Consider the following 24384-nt stretch of genomic DNA (forward strand, 5'->3'; position numbering starts at 1 on the left):
TAATCTTATGGGGATTTTATTGGCACCTTGGGGGCAGAGGTTCCTTTCCCCTGCCCACCCTTTCCCCTCCAAGCAAAGCCCTGCTCCCCAGCTGTTTCCCCCATCCACGCGAGGAACTCCGGAGCAGCTTCGGAAAGTGCTCTCAAAGTGAAGACCGAAGACGGAGGCGGCTGGGCCAAGGTCGGGAGTGGCTTCCTGGTCCTACCTGCAGGCAGGGGGTGACCAAATGACCTGAAATAAACCCTGGGCGACCTGGTCGGATCAAGGCATGCGCGAGTTTCCCTGGGCCTGCCCAGAACGCTGGGGCAGTCACCTGGTCCCCAGGCACCCCAGCTCGGGGAGACCGCGTCCCGGACCGGGAGGAATGTCTCCAAGAGGGAGCCGGTTCGCAGGAGTCGGTTTCCAGCGTGTTGGAGTTACAGCCGCGAGCCCTCGGAGGCACCGCCCGCAAGTCCCGGCTTGCAAATCGGGGAGCCAGCCCCGGGGAGAACTCGAGTCGGAGCGAACCCGGGTGCGCGCCCGCCCGCGCGCGCCCCCCGCGAGCGCGAGCGCGCGCCCCCCGCGAGCGCGCAGGGGGAGGGGAAGCTGCGGCAGCCAGTCAGAGGAACGCGAGTGAAGCCTCCGACCAACTTTAACTGTCAATCAGACTTAATGGGGTATTAAAAAAAAAAAAAAAAATGGGGGGAAAAAAGGCCGCCCTCTAGCTCCGCGCCGCTGCCGCCCCAGGAGCGAAATTAAAGCAGCGCGGACTCGGGGGTCCGACCCACGCGCGCCCCGCAGCCGGGCCCTCTCCAAGTTGGAAAGGACAAAAAGAAGGCAATAAATGCTCGGGAGGGCGAGCGAGGGAGCCGGGGCGAGCGGCAACTCCCAGGCTCGGCTGGAAGCGAGGGGGGAGCCGGCGCGCGCGAGCGAGCGCGCGCGAGGGCGAGCCATGCACGTAAAGAAACTGACACCCGGACCCCCCACTTCTGCTGCACGTTGCTGGCAATCAGAGCGCGTTTAAGCAATTTCCTGAGCCCAAGAATAGCAATGAGTCGGGAGACTTTCGCGGGCTGAAATTGGGAGCTCCAAGCACTTTCCCACCCACCCCCCACTTTTTCTTTTCTTTTTTTTTTTTTTTTCTTGGAGAAGGGGTTGGGGGGGGCGCTACAATTTGGAAACAGCTTTTTTTTTTTTTTTTTTTTATCTTGCACTTTGAAACCGCGGGACTGTGGCAGGGCGCGCGCGTGTGGTTGGTGCCCTTTCATTTTTTTTTTTTTTTTTCCCTTCCCCTGCCTAAACTCCTCTGTCAGCCTGTAAACATTACCTGAGAATTCCCCAGCCGAAACGGCGGCTGGGGCAAGAAACTTCTTGTTAGAACTTCCCACCTCCGGCTTCCCCTCCACCTCTCTTACTGTCCCAACCTTCGGGAGACGCTTTCTCTTCTCCCCAGGATTTATCATCTTTTTTTTTTTTTTTTTTTTTTTCTTTCTCACCCGGTGTTTTGCATTTGGCAAGAGGTGATTTCAAGAGTGGCCAGGTGGGACGCCTCTCCCCCCCCCCCCCCCCCGCAGTTTATTTATTATTGTTTGGAGTGTTTTCTTTTTCGATTCCTGTTTTGTTCGGCCCGGGGAGTTTCGCCCCCCGCCCTGCCCGGCTCCGCGGCGCGGAGGATGGTGTGGAAATGGCTGGGCGCGCTGGTGGTGTTCCCTCTCCAGATGCTCTATCTGGTGGCCAAGGCGGCCGTGGGGCTGGTGGTGCCCGCCAAGCTGCGGGACCTGTCTCGGGAGAACGTGCTCATCACCGGCGGCGGCAGAGGCATCGGGCGCCAGCTCGCTCGCGAGTTCGCAGAACGCGGCGCCCGAAAGGTACGGGGGGGGGGGGGGGGCCACGCGGGTCCTGCGGGTGGGGGCCGAGGGCGAGAGGGGCCCCGCGAGCGGGTGGGGTGCGCCCACCTGCTGCCCGCGCCCGGGGTCCGAGGTCGCCGGCCGCCCCGCTTCTCCGCGCCACCCGCGAATGCTTAGCTAGCCAGTTTCACCTTGTAAATTTCCCGGGCACCGGACTGTCTTTTTTTGGGGGCAGGTCCCGAGCTGAATCCGCTCCTCTAGGATCCGAGGCAGGCAGGCTGGCCGGCTGGCCGGCTGGCTGGCTGGCTGGCTGGCTCTTCACCCCCACCCCGAAACTTAGGAGACCCACCCATTTCCCACATTCCTCCCTCCCCGAGGAAGGTGTCGCGTTCCCCCCTCCTCGCCTCCCCTCTTTGCCCCACCACCCTGGGGAGTGCAGGGTGTGTGCGCGCTCCTGGGGAGAGCTGGGAGCCAGCGCCTGCTTGCTGGCGCTTCGTATTTTCCTTGGCAACCCGCTTCCCAGCCCCAACCTGGGCGGCTGCAGCTCTGGAGGCACGAAGAGAGGGGGATACTTGGTTTGGGTTTGAAAAGGGGGGGAGCGGTCTTAGATGGTCTAGTCTGGCCTGACGGGCACTGGGAGGCCCAGGTGTTATGGAAATCTGGGGAGAGGGGGACTGGGGAACCGGCAGCTGATAAAGAGCCCTTGTTCTTACCTTCAACCCTGCCCCTCCAACCCCAAATACAACCCCAAAGGGGGGGATCCTTCCCTCCCAGCGCTGCCTTTAACTTCGCGGTAGTCCCAGCACCTCTTCCTCCAGTTTCCCCAGACCCGGTGCCGGAGAGCGGGGAGGGTGAGCCGGCTGTCACCCAACTCCGACCCGAGCCAGGCTAGGCTGACTCACCCAGCCCTGTGAAGTGGAAGAGCAAAAACAGGGAATTCGTTTGAAACTTAAACTGTTGAGAGCCAGGAGGGTGAAAGGGCCAGCAAAGCCAGCTGATCTGACAGGGGGCCACATACCTAGGAGATTAAGTGAATATGTACTGTAGAAAACCAAACCTGCATGTAATTCCAGGTTGCTTTTGTTTTGTTAAATGCTGCCCTGAGATTTACAATTCCTCTGGGGTGGCTGGGACTGGGACTGAACTTTGGAGCCGGAGCTATCGGCCAAAGCCTATCGCCGTTTAACTCTTCCCTTGCCGGCCAGTGGAAGGGGGGGGGCGGGGCGCGGCCCGTCCGGGGCTCCTGCTTCTCCTTGGGTGGTTTGGACAGCTGCTTGACCTTGCAGTTGGAAGGGGAGTTCGGAAGTGTTTTTAACCCTTGGACACACACAAAAAGGAGAAATAAGACTTGTTCTCAGCAGTTTCATTTCCTTGGGGTGATGCCCTGGTTGAAGGGCTCCCAAAGCCCTTTGTGGAAGGGGATCAGGAGGGCCCGTGAGGGTGTCCTTGCTAGGGGTCGTGGGGTTTGGGACAGTCGCGTGTGATTGTCATTCCTTAGCTGTCTGCATCCCACAGAAACTTTCTTCGGGCTCTTCCAGCTGGCCCAGGTCCTGGGTCTCTTTTACTGCCCTGTAACTGGCTGCAGTAGGCATATGAAGAACTCTTTTAGTCAATCTGGAAAAACTTGACTGACTATAAACAAGCCTAAATTGAAAGAAGTGTGCGGCATTGGGGGAGGAGCGTGGAAGAGTGCAGAGTGGGCCCTGCAGGGTCGCGCACTGGGAACCGAACCCCACCTCACTCAGGATGGAGGGTCTCTTCCAGGGAATAAGCCCAGGGCCAGTTAGAAATATGTCATAAATTGGCATCAGGTCACCAGAAACAGGATCCACGGGGCCTGGGAAACTGCCAGTGCCATTCATCCCAGGTTCCGTCATCAGACCAGTCAGGAGGACCAGGAGCGCTCCCTATAACTCATAATTATCCCACCAATTACTGGAGCGACTTTTTAATGAGCCGTCCTCTCGCTGTCACTGTCACGGTGGGAAATTTGGAATCGAGGCTTCTCGCCTGAGTCTATCTGGGGCCATTGAGAGGGCCATGGGATAATCTCCAGACCTAGGAGTGTTTGGGGGCCCAGTGGACTTGGGGACCAAGGGGCAAGTGTTGTGGAGTGGGGAATTCCTGGGAGACCCAACCGTGGGCTTAGGGTGATCCTGGAGTGGCTGGAGAGAAGAGGGAGGGCAGCGCCCCCTGCAGCCTGCAGGGATGTTTGACAGGTATTAGTGGCAAACCACAGAGGACCGGCTGTCCTTTGGTGGAAGGAGAGGCTGGATCTGAGAGCCCTTCCAGCTCGGGCTTGGGTGGGATTGGACTCGGAGGGGAAGGGCCCCGGAGATAAAGAAAGGAGGAGCATAGGCTCTGCAAACAGCCTGCAGGTCCAGGAGAGGTCTGTTTACTTTGGGGGGCGAGTGACTATCCAGTTTCACATAATGACCTTGAGTCAAACAGGATCTGGCAATATCTGCGGGCAGCCTTGCGCCTTAGGCTGTAAAGGTGACCCAAATAAGGGCTTTTCTTAAAGGGACACAGAGGCTCCCAGAATTATAAAGTTCCTCACCTGGAGACGGGTCTCCTTTCCCACCAAGTACCGAGGTTACCAAGGCCGGGCCCGGCATGGTTGGGGTCTCTAAGGGGAAGGCTCTTCCTCTTTCTTTCCATGTCTTCCTGGGATTCCTCCCACAAAAGTATTTATAGAGCTTGGGCCCATCCCTCTTCCCCCCAAAGGCTCCTGGCTAGCTGGCCAGCTGGCCCAGCCTCCGAAGTCTCTGACCTTGACATGGTTTTAGCAGGAGGAGGGTGGGGGAGGAGAAGTGGACTGTTGGTTTGGAAGTATTTGCAGTGGCTGTTCCAGCCTTAGGTCCAGTACAGGGAAGTGGCTGGACCGGAGGCCCGGGCCCTGACTGCAGGCCTGTGGAGGCCCAGTGGCAGCAGTCTTTGCGAGACCTCAGCAAGCCTGCCTGCCGAGCGTCTGTCAGGTGTTGGTGCAGCTCTGGGTCCGGGCTGAGGGGTGGATACAACAAAAATGAATAAAGACCCGGAGCCTGGGCCAGGCACTCACAGTCCGGGCGCAAATTGCAGCGTTTCCTGTGGCCGCCCTAACAAATTCCGCACGCTTGGTGGCCTACAACAGACGTTCATGCCCTCACAGTTCTGGAGGCCAGAAATCCAAAATCAGGGTGTTGGCAGAGCCCCCATTCCCTCCAGAGACTCTAGGGGACAATCCTTCCTTGCCTCTCCCAGCTCCTGGTGAGCCCTGGTGGCGTCTGAGTGGTGTTCCTTGGCTCGCGGCAGCATCACTCCAGGCTCTGCCTCTGCTTCACGTGGCTGTCTTCTCTGGCTCACTGCGTGTCTCTGTGCCTCTCATCTTCTTGTAGGCACACACTAACTTCAGTTATATCTCATCTTGAGATCCTTAACCAATGACATCTCCAAAGACCCTTGTGGATAAAAAAAGGGGCCACCTACCTGAACCCGACAAGCTCAGGGGAGGCCAGCGTGGCGGGCCCTGCAAACTCAGAGGGAAAGTAACCGCGTAGGATGGTCTGAAGATAAAAATTCCTAACTGAAAGCCAGTCATGGTGATAGTCACATCCTGGGCCTGTAGCTTCCTTGACAAAGGTCAATCTTGACCTTAAGCGAGCCTGTCTATTGTCTTTTGCATCTAAGATAACATACCTTTGAACTGTCAGAGTGACCCCCCTTTTCCAGACCCCTCAGGGCACAACCTCCTACTAGAGCAGAGACTCCCCCTTATCTTGTTCCCGGACACTATCTCTGTGGGCCGTAAATGTTCATTGCTAACTGTCCTGTACCCACGAATGTAAGAGAAGCGTATGTCTCTCTATTTTTTCTTTTGATCCAGTCCCAGAGGTTCTCCCTCCCCTTTGCTTTCTCCTGCCCCTTAATCTACCACCGATTAATTTCATGTGACCCTCCTTTTGTCTCCTCCTTTGATTCTAATGTATAAAATAAGCTGTAAAACTGCCCCACTCTGGAGCATTTTCTCATCCAGTGAGATTTTGCTTCCTGGCAATTGTCATCAGTTTGGCTCAAATAAACTCATAAAAAGTTCTCTATAGGTTCTTACATCAATACTCTACTTCCAAATAAAGTCACATTCAGAGGTTCCAGGTAGACATGAATCTTGGGGGACATGTGGAGCTGTTAATCTAGCTCAGGGAAGCCTTCATGGAGGAGGTGGCATTTGAGTAAGCCTTGAAGAAGGTCAAGAGTTTCAAACATTTGAGTAAGCCTTGAAAAAGGTCAAGAGTTTCAAACAGAAGGGATGCGAGAAGGGCAGTCCAGGTGCAAGAAGCCACCTGAGCAGAGGCTGCACACCTGGCTCAACTTGAGGGAGGCAGGAGGCAAAGAAGGAAAATATCACATAGCCTGGGGGGTAAGCAGAGTGTGTATCCCAGACGCTGAGTTGGGCCAGTACCAATGAGAACAGGGAAAAAGAGAGAGAGGAGAGGGGTTCAGGCAGGTCGCTTTGCAGGACGACGCAGAGTCATCAGGGCAAATTTGCTGCAATAAGCAACTGATACCTGATAAAGGTCACAAAGGCATCGGTGGCTTGGGAGACAGCAGTGGCCCATCTCCCCCATCTTCACCCTGAATGCAGCCTTTGCTGGGGGTTTCTGGGAGAAGTACCAGGCTCCCATTTGGGAACGGGAAGGGGCCTACCTGTCGCATCTAGGAAAAGTCTTTCGGCTTGTAGCATGGGGTCCTGGGGTTTCAGACAGTGGGCCTTACAACTCGGCCAGTGTCATGAACCACAGACACCTCCCTCTTACTGCCCCACCTCCTTCCCCTGAGGAACAGAAGCGGCCACATCCAGGGCCGCGCCCCCTGTGGCCTGGCTCTCTGCCCTGGGAGGCCAGAGGCCAGGTTCTAGACTGGCCTCCGCTGAGACCCTGGAAAAGTCGCTACCTGCTCCAGGATGCAGCTAAGAAACACACCTGTGAAGTGAGAGGGGGCGCAGTGATCCCCAAGATCCCAGCCCTCTTGGAAATTCTCCTACTGTGGCTCAGCTGTCCCATCAAAGAAACCCACTGCCAAGCTCCCTGAGTTGCAAGGAGACTTCTGCAAACACTGTCCCCATTCCCGCCCATCTCAGTCTTTCTTGCTGGTCACCAGATTCCACTTAACGAAAAAGCAGCAGCTTGGTTAGGAAGGAAATTCGCCCTGGGCGGGTAGGGCAGCCCCACCCCACCCGGCCCGCCCGTTTCTGGCGGCCTCAGCAGCCACCAGGTAGCCATCTGCCATGGATTTGTTTCTTCTCTAGTAGATGTTAATACTGTTAATATTTTCCACCTGCGGCTTTCAAGGGAATGAGGGGCGCACATTTTCCAACGAATGTGTCAATCACAGCTTCCTGTTTGTTGTCCTAAAATCTCCGGAGTGTCTGCTTGGGCTTCAGAGAATGCTCCCTGGGTCCAGGGACGCTGAGCCTGAGTCAAGAAGTCCCTGGTTGGTCTGCCTAGCCCGCCAGCTCATTTTTTTTTTTTTTTTAAATATATCTTTATTGATTTCAGAGAGAGGAAAGGAGAGGGAGAGAGAGAGATAGAAACATCAATGATGAGAGAGTCATTGATCGAGCCCGCAACCCGGGCATGTGCCCTGACCAGGAATCGAACCCTGATCACCTGGGTCCTAGGTCGACGCTCAACCGCTGAGCCACGCCCGGCTGGGCTGCCAGCTCATTCTTGCTCAGAACTTTCAGCTTTTCGGAGTCCAGGGCATCTGTGGGCCCCTGCAGAGCCCTCCCGATCTCTTTAGCATGGTGGTTATGTCCCCAGGTTCATGTCCATCGTACTGTTTGCCCGTCACTGAGGAAAACATCTCCTCCGTATTCGTGAGAAGTGAGCTCTGTGCCACCCTTTTCTATCCTGGAAGGAGACCTGGCTGTCTGCCACTGGTCCTTGAAGGCCTGGTCCTCACCTGCTGCCGTCAAAACCAGCGTCATCCTGGGCATCCGCGCAGGAAGGGTTCCAGACCCAACATCCTCTCCTTTGTCTTTGGGCAACAGCAGGACCACACGTAGAATGTTCTAAGGCTTCTTCCTTGTTGGCTTCAAAACACACCAATATATAATATTTGAAAGGAAATGTTCGAAACGTCATTCATATGAAGCACACAGGTCAGGATTCAGGAGACAGTTGAAGCCAAGTGACCAGAAGAGAAGTGAATCTCAAATGAAATGTGCGCTTGTCTGCCGTGGGCCAGTGAGGGCCCTGCAAATGAGTTAGAAAAATGAGCATGTCTGGAATCTCAGGAAGAAGGTGCCAAAGACCAGCACAGGCTAGGCAAGGGCGGTTGATGGGACCACTCAGTCATTTGGCAAACCCGTCGCACCCCATCTGTGTGCCAGGCACCCTGCTAGACACTGGGGATGTAGCAGTGAGCGATGCGGACAAACATCCCCGCCGACAGCTGACCGTGTAGCGAGGGGCAGATACATAAATAGGTTAGATCGTAGTAAGTGTGAGGGAGAAAGCGAGGGAGAGGCCCCCGGATGAGACCCTGGCGAGAAAGGAGGGAGCGGCATTCCAGGCAGAGGGGGAATGAGGGGCTCAGAGGAGAGCGTGTGCCCTGTGCCCTCACCCTCTGTTCTGCTCCCCCGCCCCCTGCCCTGCCCCCTCACCCGCTATACTCTTCCCCTTCGGCCACTGTGCTCTGATGCACTGGCCTCCTCACAGTTCCCCAAATATCCTCGGGCTCCTAGTACTATATGTGACTGTGGGGCTGGTGGTGCCCCACATGACTGTGGTGCCTTACGTGACTGGTGCTCTATGAGACTGGCACTCTGACTCTCATGTGTGTGACTGTGGTGTTGTATGTGACCACGGTACACGGTGCTTTTGCACGGTCCCTGTGTTGCCCGCGCCCAGAGGCAGGTGTGAGCAGCAGCCCGTTTCTGAGATGCAGGCGAAGGGAGCTGCCCAGGATGCTTGGCCTGAGTTAGGCTTTGAACCCGGGATTCCCAGCTTCAGAGCTCGGGCCTTTCCTGCCAGAAGAAATAACCTCAGCCTGGCCGCCCACCCCAGCCAGGGTTACGGAGAGGTCAGGAGACAAGCTGTGAAGGAATGGGGCCCAGGGCACCGGGGCTCCGCGGAGAGAGGACTGATAAGCCGGACAGGAGTCAACAGGATGGGGCCAGGATGTAGTTAAAATTACTTCTGCAAAAACATTGTTTTAAATCACGAGTAGCATTATTTGCATACAATGACTGGGACACTTGCCAGAGGATTAAGGTAGTCCTCGGTTATCAGGCTCTGTTTTAAAAAACGAGCTGATAAGCCGGAAACCAGCGCAGCCCTATTTCATTCATTTGACAACAGTGTGGCACCTCAAATATGCAAGGAACCAGCTTTCAGGGAGGAGTGAGGGCTCGCTCCTTCCAGCTAAACCTGAGGTCACCAAGCTGGAGCCTTTGAAGTGATCCGAGAGCTTTGTTAGAACAGAGGAGGGAGAGATCATTATAAATTAAGGGAAACCTTAGAAGACTTCTTGAAGGAGGTGCCATTGGTGGTGCAGGCCAGGGCTGCTGGGAACCAGTTCCTCCCACAAATCTTAGGGGGCCTCCCCGGGACCTGCTATGTGACCTTGGACAGGTAACTATCTCTCTGAGCTTCATTTCCCTCATCTGAAAAGTGGAGGTGTAGAGACTGTGCAATGACATGGAAACGCCTAGTTCAGCACGAGGAATTTGCAAGAAATGATGTTCTGTTCATTTGGGGGGTGGGGGGTACAGTGGATATCCCCCAGCCCTGGCTCTGCACCTTTTGGATACGAGGGGCAAATGGCAAACAACCCCCTGGCCGGCCTCACCCTGCTGCTGGGATTCCCCAGGAAGGAAGGGAGGGAGAATTCTGCCCATGCCACAGAAGCCCTCAGGAATCTCAGCTCTTGACCCTTTCTAGAAATCTATGGGAGGGACTCGCTCTCTCCACGGGGAGAGTGCAGAGCCTGCTGAGATGACGGGTGACAACAGCCCCTTTCTTCAGGGGCAGGGGCTGGTCCAGTGCAGGCCTTCTGTAGCCAAGGGGTAGAAAGGCCCGTCCAGTGCTGGGCCTCTGCTGTCCCTGCTGCCCACTCCCCGGACAACCACCCAACTTCCCCTGTGTGGCATTAGTCATTTCGTCTCCGCATCCAAGTAGCTCAACTGGTCAGGGTTGGGCTGTGGTGAGGTCAAAGTCATGGGTCACCATGGCAACTCACCACGCTCTGTGGCTGCTTGTTGCCTTCTCCAAAATTTTGTAACATCCTCAGGGACAGGGGACGTGTCCTCTGACTCACCAAGTGTCCCAGGCACCTGGCACACAGTAGGCACTTAATAAATGTTTGTTGCCTGAGCAAATGCGTGACCAATCCATCATAACTAATTAGAGGCCATGTTTAGTGAGCACCTACTATGTGTCAGGGACCATTCTGAGCACTTTACAGTCATTTACTCCCCACAGTAAGTGGGTACGGTTATCATTCTTGTTTCACTGGTCAAGATTCTGAGGGTCACCAATTTAAGATCACACAGCTAGTAAGTGACTAAGTAGGATTTGAACCCAGGGTATCTACTCTTGGACCGGTGATTGTGTTGCCTCTCAGTTATTCTATGGAACAGAATAGACCCTGTTGACAGCCCCTGGCAGAGTCTGTGCAGCACATGCCTTTAGCAGCCAGGGAGTCTAAATGGGTTTAACAATGTTAACTGCAGCTTTTCTGATGGGGGGTCTGGAGGTGTGCCTCAGATTAGTTTATTAACTTGTGACTGGAAAAGTCCCTGGGAGGTCTAACTCCGAGCATGGCTCCAGGGGCGCACACAGTCTTGTCAGGACTCAGGCTCTCTTTAGACAGGCCCTCTCTACCATGGGGCCGTGCACATCTGTCCCCTGCTGCCTTCCAGTTCCCATTCAAATGGACAGACTGGTGTCTCTGCCCAGCGGTTCCAGAAGGGTCGAGGAATTGAGTCTCCCTGGCTGTGACTGGGTCAGGCCTGAAGAAGTCACTTGTAATGGTTTAATGATTGATTGGCCAGCCATGGGTCACAGGCTTATCTCTGAGCCAGGGGTGTAGCAGCCCCAGCCAAGCCACTATGTTTGAGAGTGGGGAGGCGGGCTTTTGTGGGTAAAACTGGGGTGCTATTCCAGGAGCAAGGGGATCAGGAGCAGACGTCCAGACCTCCTTCTTATGGAAGGAGCAGTCCAGTTGTCAGTCATCTTAGGAGGAAACTTCCAGGAGATTCAGGCCTGTCTGCTAGCTGATCCTCCCAGGTCTAGTCCTGCAGACCTTGTCAGGTCATTTACTGACACTCACAGGTAAAAAGATAAGATGAACGTTTCAGAGTTGAGCTGAAACCTCCCTGCCCTCAGGAAGTTTGTAGTTCAAAGAGGCAAAATGAGCAGCTACTCAAAGTGGCCCAGCATGTTGTCAACAGACCTCCTTTGTAGTTTTTTTTCTAAATTTCAGGCCACTGTAATAAGAGAGGAAAAGGAAATCCCTTTGCTAGTTTCCCTGGGTGTGAGAAACCGCCTCTCTCCCTCCTTTCCCACTGCAGGCAGGTGAGCCAAGAGAGCGCATACTGGGTCCTTCCAAGGTGGGAGGAAGAGTCTCTGGGGTCCTTTACAGCTCCCAGGACCAAGGGGGACACAGTCGAGCCCAGCCAGCCAGCCCAGTTCACCCTGACATCTCATAGGCCCCGAAGCAGGTCTCAGGGAGCTGGGGCCTGTGTGACCACAGAGGGCGGCATGACCTCCCAGCAGGTGGGCAGTCCTTCTAGGCACGCCCGTGCAAAGTCAGGCCACCCATGGCTCCCACATCCCATGTCCTCACACCTCACCTCACCGGGCCACTTCCCTGTGAACACACAGCAGAGGTCAGAGGACAAGTCCTGTGACCTCTCCTGGGGTCCTCCAGGGGCACAGGAGCAGTGTGGGCTGGGCACGCTGTGTGCCCTCTGAGGGCTCGTGCCTCCTCGGCTAGTGGGTCCATTGTCTTGGTTTGGGGGCCACCTCTTGACAGACGTGTATATGTGCGTGTGCACGTGTGCTCACACGGGAGCATGCACACCTGTGTTCATTTTTTCTTCCTCAAGGAGCCAGTATAGAATAATGATGCATATTTTGAGCTCGGGAGTCCACCATCCAAATATGCTGGCTTTTCCACTCAGTTGCTGAGTGGCCCAGGGCAAGTTACTAGACCTCTCTGAGCCTGTTTCTTTGTCTGTAAAATGAGGGTCCAATGAGATAATGTATGGAAGGTGCCAGGCACAATATGTGTGCTCAGTACATGTTGGCCATGATGGTGGGGCTGTGGGTCAGATCTGACTGACCACTCCAGCCCCCTCAGGCACTTTCTCCAGAAGCCTCTGGGGCATTTCCTTATGACAGAAAGGGTTCCTTTTAAATAATGAGAACTGCTGTGCCATTGGGAGCCCAGACTTTGGAGCAGACTCGGTTTCTTTATTATTACTATTTTTTTTATTCTATTTTTTAATCGTCACCTGAAGATAAGTGTGTGTTTTTTTAATTGACTTTTAGAGAGAGAGGAAGGGGGAGAGAGAAAGAGAAAGAGAAACGTCGATGTGAGAGGGAAACATTGATGTGAGAGACATCAATCAGTTGCCTCCTGCACACACCTGACCAGGGTCTGAAACTGCAACCTGGGCACGTGCCCTGACCAGGTATTGAACCTGCCACCTTTTGGTGTACAGGGCAACGCTCCAACCGAGCCACCCGACCAGGGCCGGACTCGGGTTTCAATCCCAGCTCCTCTGGCTGGAGGCCTTGGACAAGTCCCGTGACCTCTCCGTGTAAGCTTCCTGTGGCTGCTGTAACACGTTTGTTCTCTTACTGCTCTGGATATCAGAAATCCAACATGGGTCTCATGGTGCTAAAATCAAGGTGTCAGGGCTGCTTTCCTTCTGGGGGCTCTAGGGGAGAATCTCTTTCCTTGCCTTTTCCACCTTCTAGTGGCCGCCTGCATTCCTTGGCTCCTGGCCCCTTCCTCCGTCTCAAAGCTGCATCACTGGCCCAGCTTCCACAGTCACATCTCCCTCCAGCTCCCTTCTGTCTCCTTCCACTGCTAAGGCCTCTTGTGATTACACGGGCCCACTTGGATAACCCAGGATAATTTTCTATTTTAAAGTCAGTTGATTAGCAAATTTAATTCCATGTGAACCTTAATTCCCCTTTCCCATGCCAGGTAAAATACCCTCAGGTTCTGGGGATTGGGAATGTGGGCATCCTTGGGGGGGGCCATTCTGAACCTAGCTCTGAAGTGACAGTGCTAGTCCCGACCTCCCAGGGCTGTCGGGAGGATTCCAGGATGCTGCTGACTCTGCAGGCCCGGGCTCAGAAAATGCTGCTTGGATCTGATGGTGTACAAAGCTCTGTTCCTGGTGCCACCCAGAGTCACCGGGGATGGAAGATGTCACCGTCCCCGCTGCAGAGCCTCTAGCAGTGTGACTAGGGCAGGGGAACGTCATCGGGGAGGGTTTGCCCTTGGAGAGCAAAACAGAAACGGGAGACTTTAATTGACCCTGAACTGGGTGGGCAGCTGCTGCACAGAAGAGAAAACTCCGGGTCAGCTGGAAGGCTTCCTATGGGGCTAGGAAGGAGGGAGGGGAGGAGGGAAGAAGGGCAGGGTGCGCAGGGGCCTTTCCTAGGTCACAGGGACCAGGCGGGCATGGCAGGGGGAAAACGCACCAGGTTCTAGGTCCTCGGTGTAGCTGGGAGAGTGGACCAGTGGCGGTCGGTGGCACTCTGGTGTGAGGGGCGCTTTGAGGGAGCAAACCATGGCAAAGTATGAGCACAGGGCGTGGCTCCCAACCAGCCTTTGAACCGTGAATAGAGTCCGTCCTACACACTAAGTGATTTACAGGGATAAACTGATTTGCTCCCCGGAGCAGCCCTATGAGGTAGGAACCATTACTGACCCCATTTTAAAAACGAGGAAAGTATGGCTCAGAGAGGTTAAATCCTTGCCTAACATCACACAGCACACACGTGGTCATGGGATTTGAACCCAGGCCGTCTACCTCCTGTGGAAGAAAGGCTGGCAATAGCTAGGACCAGGGTCTAAGGTGAGGCGTCGGGGATGAGGCGGATGCCAGAAGGAGAACATCCCAGGCAGAGGGGAAGAGCGCACCTGGAAAATGTGGGGAGTAGTGGAGATGGGCAGGGCCAGGCCTCACAGAGCTTGGTGGCCGTGAGGTGAAGTCTGGACTTGATTGGGAAAGCACTAGGGAGCCACAGCAGGCTTTCCACAGGACGCATGGCCAGACTGGCTGAAAGGAAGGGGAGGAAAGCCTGAGTCTCTGATGGGGGAAGGATGGGTCTCTGTGGAACACTAAAAGCCACCTTCTGCAGGGCTGCTGCTAAGGGGAAACCCCGCCCCACCTGGCTTCCTAGGCCGAGGTCCGTTTGTTTGGGTTTGTTCCCAACATCCTGGCCTTCACAGGATGTGCTGATCAGGCCACTTCCCATTGCAATGTCCCAGTGCTTCCCCTGAGTCCCCCCAGCCCTCTGGGCCCTGATCCCCAGACTGATAGTGGGATGCCAGCCCCCAGCCAGCGGGAAGGGTCAGCTCCATGGCGTTTGACCTTCTTCCAGCGGAGATTAAAGCGATTCCTAATTAATAGCCGTAGGGTAGATAGTTACACTGGCACAACTTGCAAGTAATTCAAAGCTTGTCCTCGGGAGGCCAGTCTACAAATTATGCTTAATTAGCTGAGGGTCTCCCTGGGACGCACCCGCTCAGGGACCTCCGAAGTTCAGATTGGGGTAGGATGTCCCGGGATGCTGAGAGACACAGCCTGATAAAAAGTCTGCCTTGCCTTTCCCAAAACAACAGCTGTGTTCTCACCTCCGCCAGCAGCTCCCAGAAGCGTTGCCAGCGTTGGGGTCCCGGCTCAGCCACTTCCTGGCCGTGCCCTTGACATTTCCCGGACTTCAGTGCCTCCTCTCTAAAATGGACCAATATCGCGGGCCCACAGCCCCTTGAGGACTTGCCTACATGCATGGGTCAAAGGAGGAAAAAAAAAGGGTTTTGGAGTTTGTTGGATTGTGGAACCGGGATGGAGGGGTTGCGGGTTCTCCGTGGCACTCGGGAGAAGCTCCTGAGCAGATGCTCACGACGGTGACGATGGTTCTAGGATTCCTTTGCCCCTCTCGTACTGACTGCTTTCGCTCTCTGCACGTGTAGTGTGGGTGGGCAGGCACCTTTCAGCCAGCTGTTGACAGCTGTCTGGGGTGTGCTGTACCAAGCTGCAGCGCACAGCGGCCCTGCTGCCCAGGGAGGGGGTGGGAGGCTCGCGTCCTGGCATTCGCCCCCTCTGGGCATTGCCATTGAGCGCCCTCTGCGTCCTCACCCTGGCGGGCGTCCTGGCTCTGCGACCTGGGCGGTCACGCAGGGCCCCGCTTGTTCATGCCCTGCTGTAGCCATCCTGAAATTCTCAGTAATTTTGGAACCAGGGGCCTGAATCTTCATTTTGCACGGGGCCTTGGAAATGACGTGGCCGGTCCAGTCACAGCCGTGCCACACGGGTGGTCAGCTTTTTCCCTCCCGAGGTCCCCGTCAAGGGGCCTTATCACCAGTTCCATGGGGGAGGCAAAATATTTCATTCATTCGTTCACACACTCACGGACACCTGATTACCAAGCCAGGTGCCGGGGGAGCCCCTCCTGCTAGGGGTGTGGGTGTGGGTGTGTGGGGGGTGTCGGGGGGGGGAAGTAGACAAACAAGCAAACAAATAAATATAAAAATTTCAGACAATGACAAAATGCTGTAAAGATAATAAAACAGGGTGACTGAGGAAGAGGGATTTAAATATTGACTTCGGTGAAAGGGACGCTGGTATTGGCTCTGGTGTTAAGCTCTGGTGCCTGCTGCATTCCCGGGGGTGCTTTTTAAAGACTTGGGGTCATTTCCAGGTTCCCCCACCTCCCACCAGGACCTGAGTTGGTGGGGTCCAAGTAGAGGAGGCAGTGTGTGGGGTCCGTGGGCCCAGGGGACGTTGACCTATATGTCTCCACAGCCGGGGCTTTTCCCAGGGAACCCAGAAGGCCAAGTTTGGGAGACAAGGGGTTGAGTAGAGGGCCTGCCTTCATTTTTCGAGCGTCTTGTGTTTTCACTGCCCCGCCCCGCACCAGAGGCTTCTGACCCTCCAGCCCCGTGAGGGTTTTTCTTTAACTTGTGACCTTCCCCACACCAGCATCTGGAGGCCACTTTCGATTCGCCCTACTTCCCCAGGGGCAGATGGTGCAGCCCAGAGACGCCAAGTGACTCATCCAAAAGTCACACAGCAAATCAACTCCAGAGCAGAATGCTGGCCTGCTGGCCCCAGTCCGGCTGCCTTCCATTCCCAAGGGCAGTTCAGACGCCAGGGCTGCCAAGGGTATGCGGTCCAGGACCGCTCTGGGAGATCCCTGGAATAAAGGGTGACCCCCTGCACCGTGGAGGGGAGTGGCTGGCGGGGGAGCTTGGCATCTGCTTCTACCTGGCCCACGGGGCCTCCAGCATCGGCTTCGCTGGAGAGACATGAACTTCCCAGAAAGCTGAGCACAAAGGCAGCCACTTCCCCAATCTGGTGGGGCAGAGGGCCCCAAACTGACCCCCGGAAGCCCAGCCCGGGGTTTGGGAGCCCCCTAGGGAGGCACAGGACGGATCTGTGCTGGAGAGGCTGACCCCAGATGGGTGGAAGCTGCGGCCCCCAGGGATGCTCCAGAGGAGGGAGGCTGTGCTCCAGCTGGGCTGGTGCCCGCCAGGGGGGCGGCGGAGGAGGGCGTCGGGCCGGTTCACGCTGCGGCCAGCAGACTGGCTGCGTGTTGCAATGTCTGGTGGCGTTTGCAGCATCCTGTCCGTGTGTGGGGCTGGGGTAACCTCAGGCCGGCGGAGGAGCGTGTGTGGCTCGCAGGCTGCGCGGCCCGGAGGCTGCTGGCACCTTGCATCTCGTTTACAGCTCTGGGTTCAGCCGCAGGTCAGCGGAGCCCGTGACATCACCGCGTTTGTTTACTGCTCTGCTGGAGGGAGGAAGCGAGGGCGGTCCCTGCCAGGGAGGGGGACCTCGCACCCCCACCCCACCCCACCCCCGCCCCCAACCCGCCCAGCCATCCCTGCCTGACCCCCCCACCTGGCCCCCCTCCTCAACCCCCGCCCCTCCCATCTGTGCCACCACCCCAACCCTAATAACCAGACGCCCCTCCTTACCCTGCTCCCGCCCTCCCCATCTGCGTCTGGCCTGGCCTCCTCCCCACCTCTCTGCCCCCTCCCCAGGCCCTCCCCCACACCCCCTGCACCCCTACTAGGCGCCCTGCCCCACTCCTCCCGTCTACCTACCCTTTCGGTCCCTTGGGATTCCAGCCCAATCCCCACCCAGGCCTGCAGCCCGGCCCGGCCCCCGCCTCTCTCGGGACCCCTGCGGGCCCCCACCCTGCGCCAGCCCGGGGCCCACTTTCGGAAAGACTTCCTGGAGCCTCCTGCCAGACCCGCTGAGGTTCCGCCCGCGGCTCCTCCTGCCACCCCCTCACCCATCATGTGAGCGCCGGCTCTGCTCCCCGCCGAGCGGAGCGGAGCAGGCCGCGGGCTCATGACTGTCAGGGCAGGGCTGCGATGGCCGGCCACTTTGTTATTGGAAACTGGTGTGTTTACCAGCGGCGCTAGGTGGGTAGCTGGCCTGCTTGGCGGGCATCCAGGCACCTCTGCCTGGGGAGGCTGCCCTGGCCACCTGGAACCGTTTCCTCACTCGGGGCCACCCCCTCCCCCTCCCTCTGCTGAAGCCGAGTGTTCTGGAAGCTGGAGGGACTTGGGGATCCAAGGCAGGATCTTTCTCTTTCTGGGAACCTGGGACTGGCCAGAGTCCTCCTTCCCTAGACAGCGAGGCTCAGAGGCTCCCTTCGCTTCTTCCATGTCTTCAGGCCACACCCTTTGGGGTCCTCTTTGTCTGGCAGCCCCACCCCACAGCCATGCTGAGTCTCTCCTTTACCATCACCTCCACTCGAGTGCCCCAGCCCCAGCCCCCTCCATCTACCACATCTGCCACCTGCCACACAGCAGCTCCTAACTGGCCCCCTCCACGGCCCTGGCTCCCACCCCTGCACCACACCTCCACCTCAGCAGTCAGACTTGTTCCAAAGTGCAGGTCAGACGCTGTTATTTCTCTGTTCACAACCCTCTGAAGGGCTTCCCATTACTGGGAGTAGAATTCAATGCCCCACCCCCCCATGGCGACAGCCCCCAACCTCCTGTCTTCTATTGGGCTCAGCTGCTTCGCTTCCTTTCTGTCCCCCAACACCAAACTCATTCCCACCCCAGGGCCTTTGCACTGGCTGTTTCCTGGGCCTGGAATGTCTGCATCGCTGCCTCCTTCACTTCCCTCAAGTCTCTGCCCTAATGTTACTTTTATCAGAGGCTTTGCCTGTCCCTGCCCCCATCTGAGTACTGCTCCCACCCCCTACCCAGCTTCCTGTTTCTTCCTCGCACTTTTCGCCACCTTTCTATGTTATAAAGTCAATTGTTCCTGTGCTTATTGTCACCCATCTTCCCACATACTCACAAGAAAGCAAACTCCAGGCGGGTGGGATGGATTTATTTTCTCCAACAGTGCCTTGAAGGAGGGAGGGAGTGAGTGAGCGAGCGAACGAGGCATGATGGGGACTAGTGGAGGAGCTCAGCTTTGGGGTCCAGGTTCAAGTGTTGCTTTGAAACTTCTAGTAGGGCAGCCTGCGTGAGTTACAGCCTGTCTGAGCCTTACCCGTGGGCTGGACTTAGGGTCCCATTTCTCAGGATGGTACTACTGAGGATGTGTACTGTGGCCTGTAAATGCTGGCTCTCCTCTCCCCTGTTGGGCGCCCCTACCTGAAGCTCACCTGGCTTCTCCCCCTGGGGGTTCAGATGCAGGAACTGGGGCAGAGGTCATGGGGCTTCAGCCAATAACTCCGACCTGAGTTTCTCCACCCCCGTATTTTTGTATTTTGCCAAGTGCAGTCTGAAGGAGGCCGAGCCCTAGGGCCAGTCTCGTGGGCAGTTAATGTTTGTGGAGAGAAACATCAGCCCCTGGCTGGAAGTGAGAAGTTGTTCTGCTCTCCCTAGAGCCAGCCTTTGAGACAGTTTCCCTGGAGGGTCTTCCCAGTGGTCCCAGAACCAGAAAGAGTCGCAAGAATCACACCCAGGGACGAGGTGGGGACTTAGCCACGTGATGACACTTGGTTTGTGAGCACCTGCTCTTGGGAGGTGGCCATGGCGTTAGGTCCTGAGGGGGGTGCCCGCCGTCCTTGGGGGCATGAGATGTCCGTCGCAGAGGGAGGTGTATGCCTCGGCTACTGGAGGAGCCGAACAAGGCAGGGGCGTGCCCACGCGAGTGCACAGCCGCTCTATTCATAACTGCCCGCCTCGCCACCCAGTTGCCCCTCAGTAGGGGAACGGCTGAATAAACTGGAACGCCCAGACAATGGGAAAGTCTTCACTCGGTGCTCTGAAGAAGGGCGCTGTCTAGCCGTGAAAAGGCACGGAGGAAACGTAAATGCTTATTACTGAGCGAAAGAAGCCGGCCTGGAAAGGCTACAAGCCACGCGAGTCTAACTCTATGGCCTTCTGGAAAAGGCCACATTACGGGGACAGTGAAAGGGTCGGGGCTGCGGCGGGTTGCGGGGAGGGATGAGCAGGCGGAACACGGGGCTGCAAGGCGGGGAACCTGCTCCGTGGGCCCCGCAGCATGGATGCTTGGCATTGGCATCTGTGCAAACCCGCAGGTCGTGCAACCCCAGGGGCGGCCAGTGTGAGGTGTGGGCTTGGGTGACGACATCAGCGCAGGGCCGTCAGTTGTACCCTCTGGTGCTCATGTGGACAGTGGGGGACGCTGTGCATGTGTGGGGACCCACCGGGGCTGTGTGGGAAACCTCTGTACCGTCTACTCAGTTTTGCTGTGAACTTAGAACTTTTCTAAGAGAATAAAGTCTACTAATAAGGCAATGTTTTTGAAAGGCAAGGACAGGGTTGGGAAGCGAGTGTCTGTGGGGGTGGGAGGCATTTTACAGGAAGAGCGCTCAAGTAAAGACACTTGAGCAGACCTCTGAGGAAAGGGCACAGGGAGAGGGCTGCCTGGAGGGAGAGGACCGAGCGGAGCTGGTGCAAAGGCCCTGAGAGGAGTGGCCCTGGGGGAGCGGGTATGCGAGCCAGGAGACGACATCCCTGGGAGGGGATGAACGATGAACTGAAGGCAGATGGTGGGAGGCCTGCGGTCCTGGTCAACACTGTGGGTTCCGCTCTGGGTAAAATGGGGTGCCATTGGGAGTTGTGAGCACGGCCACAATTACGTTCTAGAACGATCTCTGGCCGCTGTGTTGAGAATAGGCTGAGGCAGGGTCAGGGGCTGTGGGGCAAGGGGGACCCGTCGGGCCTTTGCTGCGATCCAGGGGAGGGGTGATGGGGCCGGGCCCAGAGCTCAGCCGCGGAGGAGGCGGGAAGTGGTCAGCTTCGGATTCCAGAGGTCGGGCTGGCGGGGCAGGTTGTCGGATGGGAGGGAACAGTTCATGGGGGACAGTAGAAGTCTCTCGGGGGGAAAGAGCTGGGCACCTGCTGTCCTTGCCAATCCTCCGCAGTCAGCCTGTGAGGACCCGGGATCCTTACAACAGGGTGAGGGTCGTCGCTGTCACCCATTCAGCAAACACTTGGTCAGCAGGACCATGCCCTACCCCAGAGCAGGGCAGCCGGTCCTTCGGTCCCTGGGAGGTGCACGCCTTGCCCTGTAGGTGGAGTACGGTGGCCGAGGGCACAGGTTGGGCTAAAGGTATTCCTGTGGCGCCCGAGGGGCGGGTTCTAGGCTGGATGTTGCCGGGAAGAAGTCTCTGTCCAGTCCAGGCTGTGGTCGGGGCCCCGTGGGAGGAGGACACCGCTGGCTGGTCTAAGTCCAGGACCTTCGTTACAGTCCTGTCTGCAGCCAGCGGTCTCCAGGACGTTGGCGGCAGGCTCCTCGGGGACCAAGCCAGGGCATGTCTGCCGCTCAGGCTACATGGGAGAGTCCCGCCTTCCGCGTGGGCAGCTGGGCTGTGCAGGGACAGGAAGGGGAGGCCACGCCGAAGCCCGACAGAGGGGCCCAGTCGTGTTTGTCATCCCTGACTCCCTGGGGCAGCGGGGCAGCGGTGGGACCCGAGCAGCCAACCTGCGGCTGCACCGGGGGCAGGGCGGACAGAGGCAGGTAGAGTTTGGCAACAGGCCTCCCAGGAGGAAGGATTAGGAAGTCCGGAGATTCTCGGCGGGGACCGGCCACTGTGGGCGATTCTGGAAGGCTGTCTTCGGAAGAAGGGCTGGTGGGCTTGTGGGTGCGCGTGCAGGTGACAGGCCGCACTCCCGTAGGCGAGAAGTAGGACAAAACAGGGACTTCTGTCCCGGAGAGGAGAGTGCTGTGGGTGAAGAGGGGTGGCATTCAAACGTCGTTATTTTTTAGCAACAGATTCTTTGTAGAAATGACATTTCTGGAAGCCTAGTAGAAGTACCACTGCTCCACCCTGGCCGGTGTGGCTCGGTTGGTTGGGGGTCCTCTCGTGCGCCCGTGAGCCGCAGGGTTGCTGGTTAGATTCCCTGTCAGGGCACATGCCCAGGTCTCGGCCTCGATCCCTGGCAGGGGGCGGGCAGGAGGCAGCTGATAGATGTTCCGCTCTCACAGCAGTGTTTCTCTCTCCCTCTCCATTCCTCTTTCTCTAAAAATCAATGAAAAAAAAAATTTTTTAAAGGGGATGAGCCCAGCGGGGCGTGGCTCAGTGGTTGAGCATTGACCTAGGATCCAGGCGATCAGGGTTCGATTCCCGGTCAGGGCACATGCCCGGGTTGCGGGCTGTAGCCGATCAGTGACTCTCTCATCATTGATGTTTCCATCTCTCTCTCTCCCTCCCCCTTCCTCTCTCTGAAATCAATAAAGATACATTTTTTTTAAAAAAAGTAAATATAAAAAAATAAATAAATAAATAAATAATAAATAAATAAAAAGGGGATGAGCCAAGACCCTGTCTACCAAGCCCCTCAGCCCTCAGCAGCCCCTAGGGGTCCTCACTGGAACCCCCCCCGCCCCCACCAGCTCAGCGTGAAAACCTCTCCCACTGAGAAACCCTCTCAGTGGGTGACCTGTAGCCAGCTCCGAGGCTGGACACGGACAGTTCTGACCCTGATCTCCACCTTCCCGGGCTCAGTCATGGGGAAGGATGGGCACAGAGAGGTCTCTAAGAGTCTGTGATTCTGCCCCCATTCAAAACTGAGTCTAGAAGCAGATGCCCCGGTGGGGTGGTCTAGGCGTCTGTCACCCTGATGACCCCAGTTTTGTGGGGGATCCTCTGTGAGCATGGACAGGGTCTATTTCTGTTCCTGGGTTGTTAATAATAACAATAATAATAATTATAGCAGCTAACATTTATCATGTCCTTTGTTTTCCTCTTCCAGCCATCCTTCAAAGGGGGTGCTCTGATAACAGTTCATAGGGCAGCTGAGTGGGTTTTCCAAGCTCCTGTGAGTCCTAAGTGGCAGGTCACCGAATGAGCCCAGGCAGCCGGCTCCTGGGCCCGTGTTCCGGCCACTCTGCTCGAGACTGGGGCCTCGCTTTGGAAATGGACAGGGATGGGAAAGAGAGGAGAACTCAGCATTTAGCTTACACTGCACGTGTCCCTCCGAAGAGCATGTGTGTCCACGTTTCTAGCGTCACCTGCCCACGCACACACCTCCACTCGCCCCCTTCTCGCTGGCGCCCGGTTCTAACTCTCGGCCTTGACACTCACTTTCACTGCTCGTTTTCATCTGGCCACAAGAATCGACTTTTATTAACATCCTCCTGCTGGAGGTGCTGGGTGGACAAGGGCTGTGCACCCTCCCCATTGTGACCTTCCCACCCCCACCCACCCTGCCGCGGTCTGGGGGGTGTGTCTCTGGTGGGTATTTTCTTTCCTTCTGAGAAGCCAACTCAGCACCGCTCCGGTCCAAAACATGGGGCCCATGGGATGCGAGCTGGCCTGCCAAAGACCTGCTCAGGGACTTGGATCTTTCCAGAGCTGCCAATTATAAACAGATGCTCCTCCTGGGAGCCGCCCAGAGACCACCCGGCGCATGTCACTGGTGGAACTGTGCTCTGCAGCTAACTCCAGCAATGAGCATCGAGTCCGGGCATCTATGTGAGCCCCCCTGGGCGAGGAAGGCAAGGCTGGGTGGAGAAGGGCCTGCAGATTTTTCTAGAATCTTCCTACGGCCAGTGCCACGTGACTACTAACTGGGCTCTACTCTGTGCCTGGCCTGTGATGGGTGCCAAGGTTACGGGATGAGTAGGACTCCCTGGAGCACCTCGTGGAAACAGGCCCAGCACCCTGGCATCTGTGCTTAGCAGAGGTACGAACCAGGGTTAGGGTTGGTGGTCGGGAGCGTGAATTCTGAGTTACATTGCCCTGCTAATTCTGAGCGGTATCACCTTGGGCAAGCCATTGTATCTATTTGAGCCTCACCCATAAAATGGAGAGAGTACCCATACCCACATGGGATTGTGAGGATGAAAGAAGAAAACACATGGATGTACTCAGCACAGTTCCTGACCCACAGCAAGTACTCCATAGATGTTAGCCATGGTGTCGTGTTGTAGGGAGGATAGAAGGAGCAGCCAGAGAAGCTTCAGAACTGAAGGGGCATTCAGGCAGGGTTCTGCAGGGTGGATAGGAGTCTGCAAGCATACTTGGCATTTGAAGCAGAGACAAACAGTCTGTGCTGGGCACCCAGTAAGGTCATGGGGAACCCATAGTGGGTGAGATTTAGTCCCTGCCTTCTAAGAGACAGGGTGTAGAATGAAAATGAGGGTGACGGCACACATAGGGCCAAGGGCACTGTGTAAGGAGTGAGTGTAGCCCGGAGCCCAGCATGCTCCCTCACTCATTCACTCAGCAATGGGCGAGAGATGCAGACAATGGATGCGAGCCCTGGACAGGCACTGCCAAGGACTGGGGAGCAGCAGAGGTTGGACTTGCACCGCGGAGTTACCCGTAATGAAAACATGTATTTGGGGACTGATCTGCAGGGAGAGCCTAGGAAGCAAACGACAGCCGGCCCTGATCCCACCCCGAGCCAGGCCCTGTTCCTGTGCAGCCTGGTGACCTCCATGAACCTGCTGAGTTGTTAGAATTGAGAGCATCCCGTATGGGTAACACCGCGCCTTTTCCCTGATGTTAAATCTCTGAGCTCTTTCCCATGTAACAAACACTCATGTTCTAATGGCTGCAGAGGAGGGTGCATTGGGAGGCTGAGCTGCGATTTTCCCAGCTCTTCTTCCCCATGGGAAATAGTAATGAGAGCACTTACTGAGCTCAGTGGGCGTCAGCTTCTGAGCTTAATCCCCACAGACCTTAATCCCCAAGAGACCTAAAACAGGAAATGGCTCTCCTACTGGGAGAGGGAACAATGGTGAAACATCTGTTTCAATCCCAGCTCTGTCACTCAGTTGCTGTGTGACCTCAGACAAGTTGCCTAGCCTCTCTGAGCTGCAGTTTCCTTTTTATACAAAGACGTAATATAACAACCCTCCCGCCCCCCCCCCCGATTT

The 24384-nt window shown here is 56.4% G+C and overlaps 1 protein-coding gene across 2 annotated transcripts in view; it reads left to right on the forward strand.

Annotated features, from left to right (window-relative positions):
• The first annotated feature begins 1313 nt into the window (after positions 1 to 1313).
• The window catches only part of DHRS3 (dehydrogenase/reductase 3), a 36299-nt gene continuing 13228 nt past the window's right edge, over positions 1314 to 24384 (forward strand). The window contains exon 1 of one of the 2 annotated variants that reach the window (XM_087820100.1): positions 1314 to 1847. In XM_087820100.1, the coding sequence (XP_087676226.1) occupies positions 1653 to 1847 (195 nt within the window). In that variant the 5' untranslated portion in view covers positions 1314 to 1652. The remainder of the gene's footprint in view (positions 1848 to 24384) is intronic. The other variant, XM_087820099.1, reaches the window with a different exon arrangement.

Source organism: Miniopterus natalensis, chromosome 9 (assembly GCF_054644295.1).
Source record: "Miniopterus natalensis isolate mMinNat1 chromosome 9, mMinNat1.hap1, whole genome shotgun sequence".
NCBI classification, from domain to species: Eukaryota; Metazoa; Chordata; class Mammalia; order Chiroptera; family Miniopteridae; genus Miniopterus; species Miniopterus natalensis.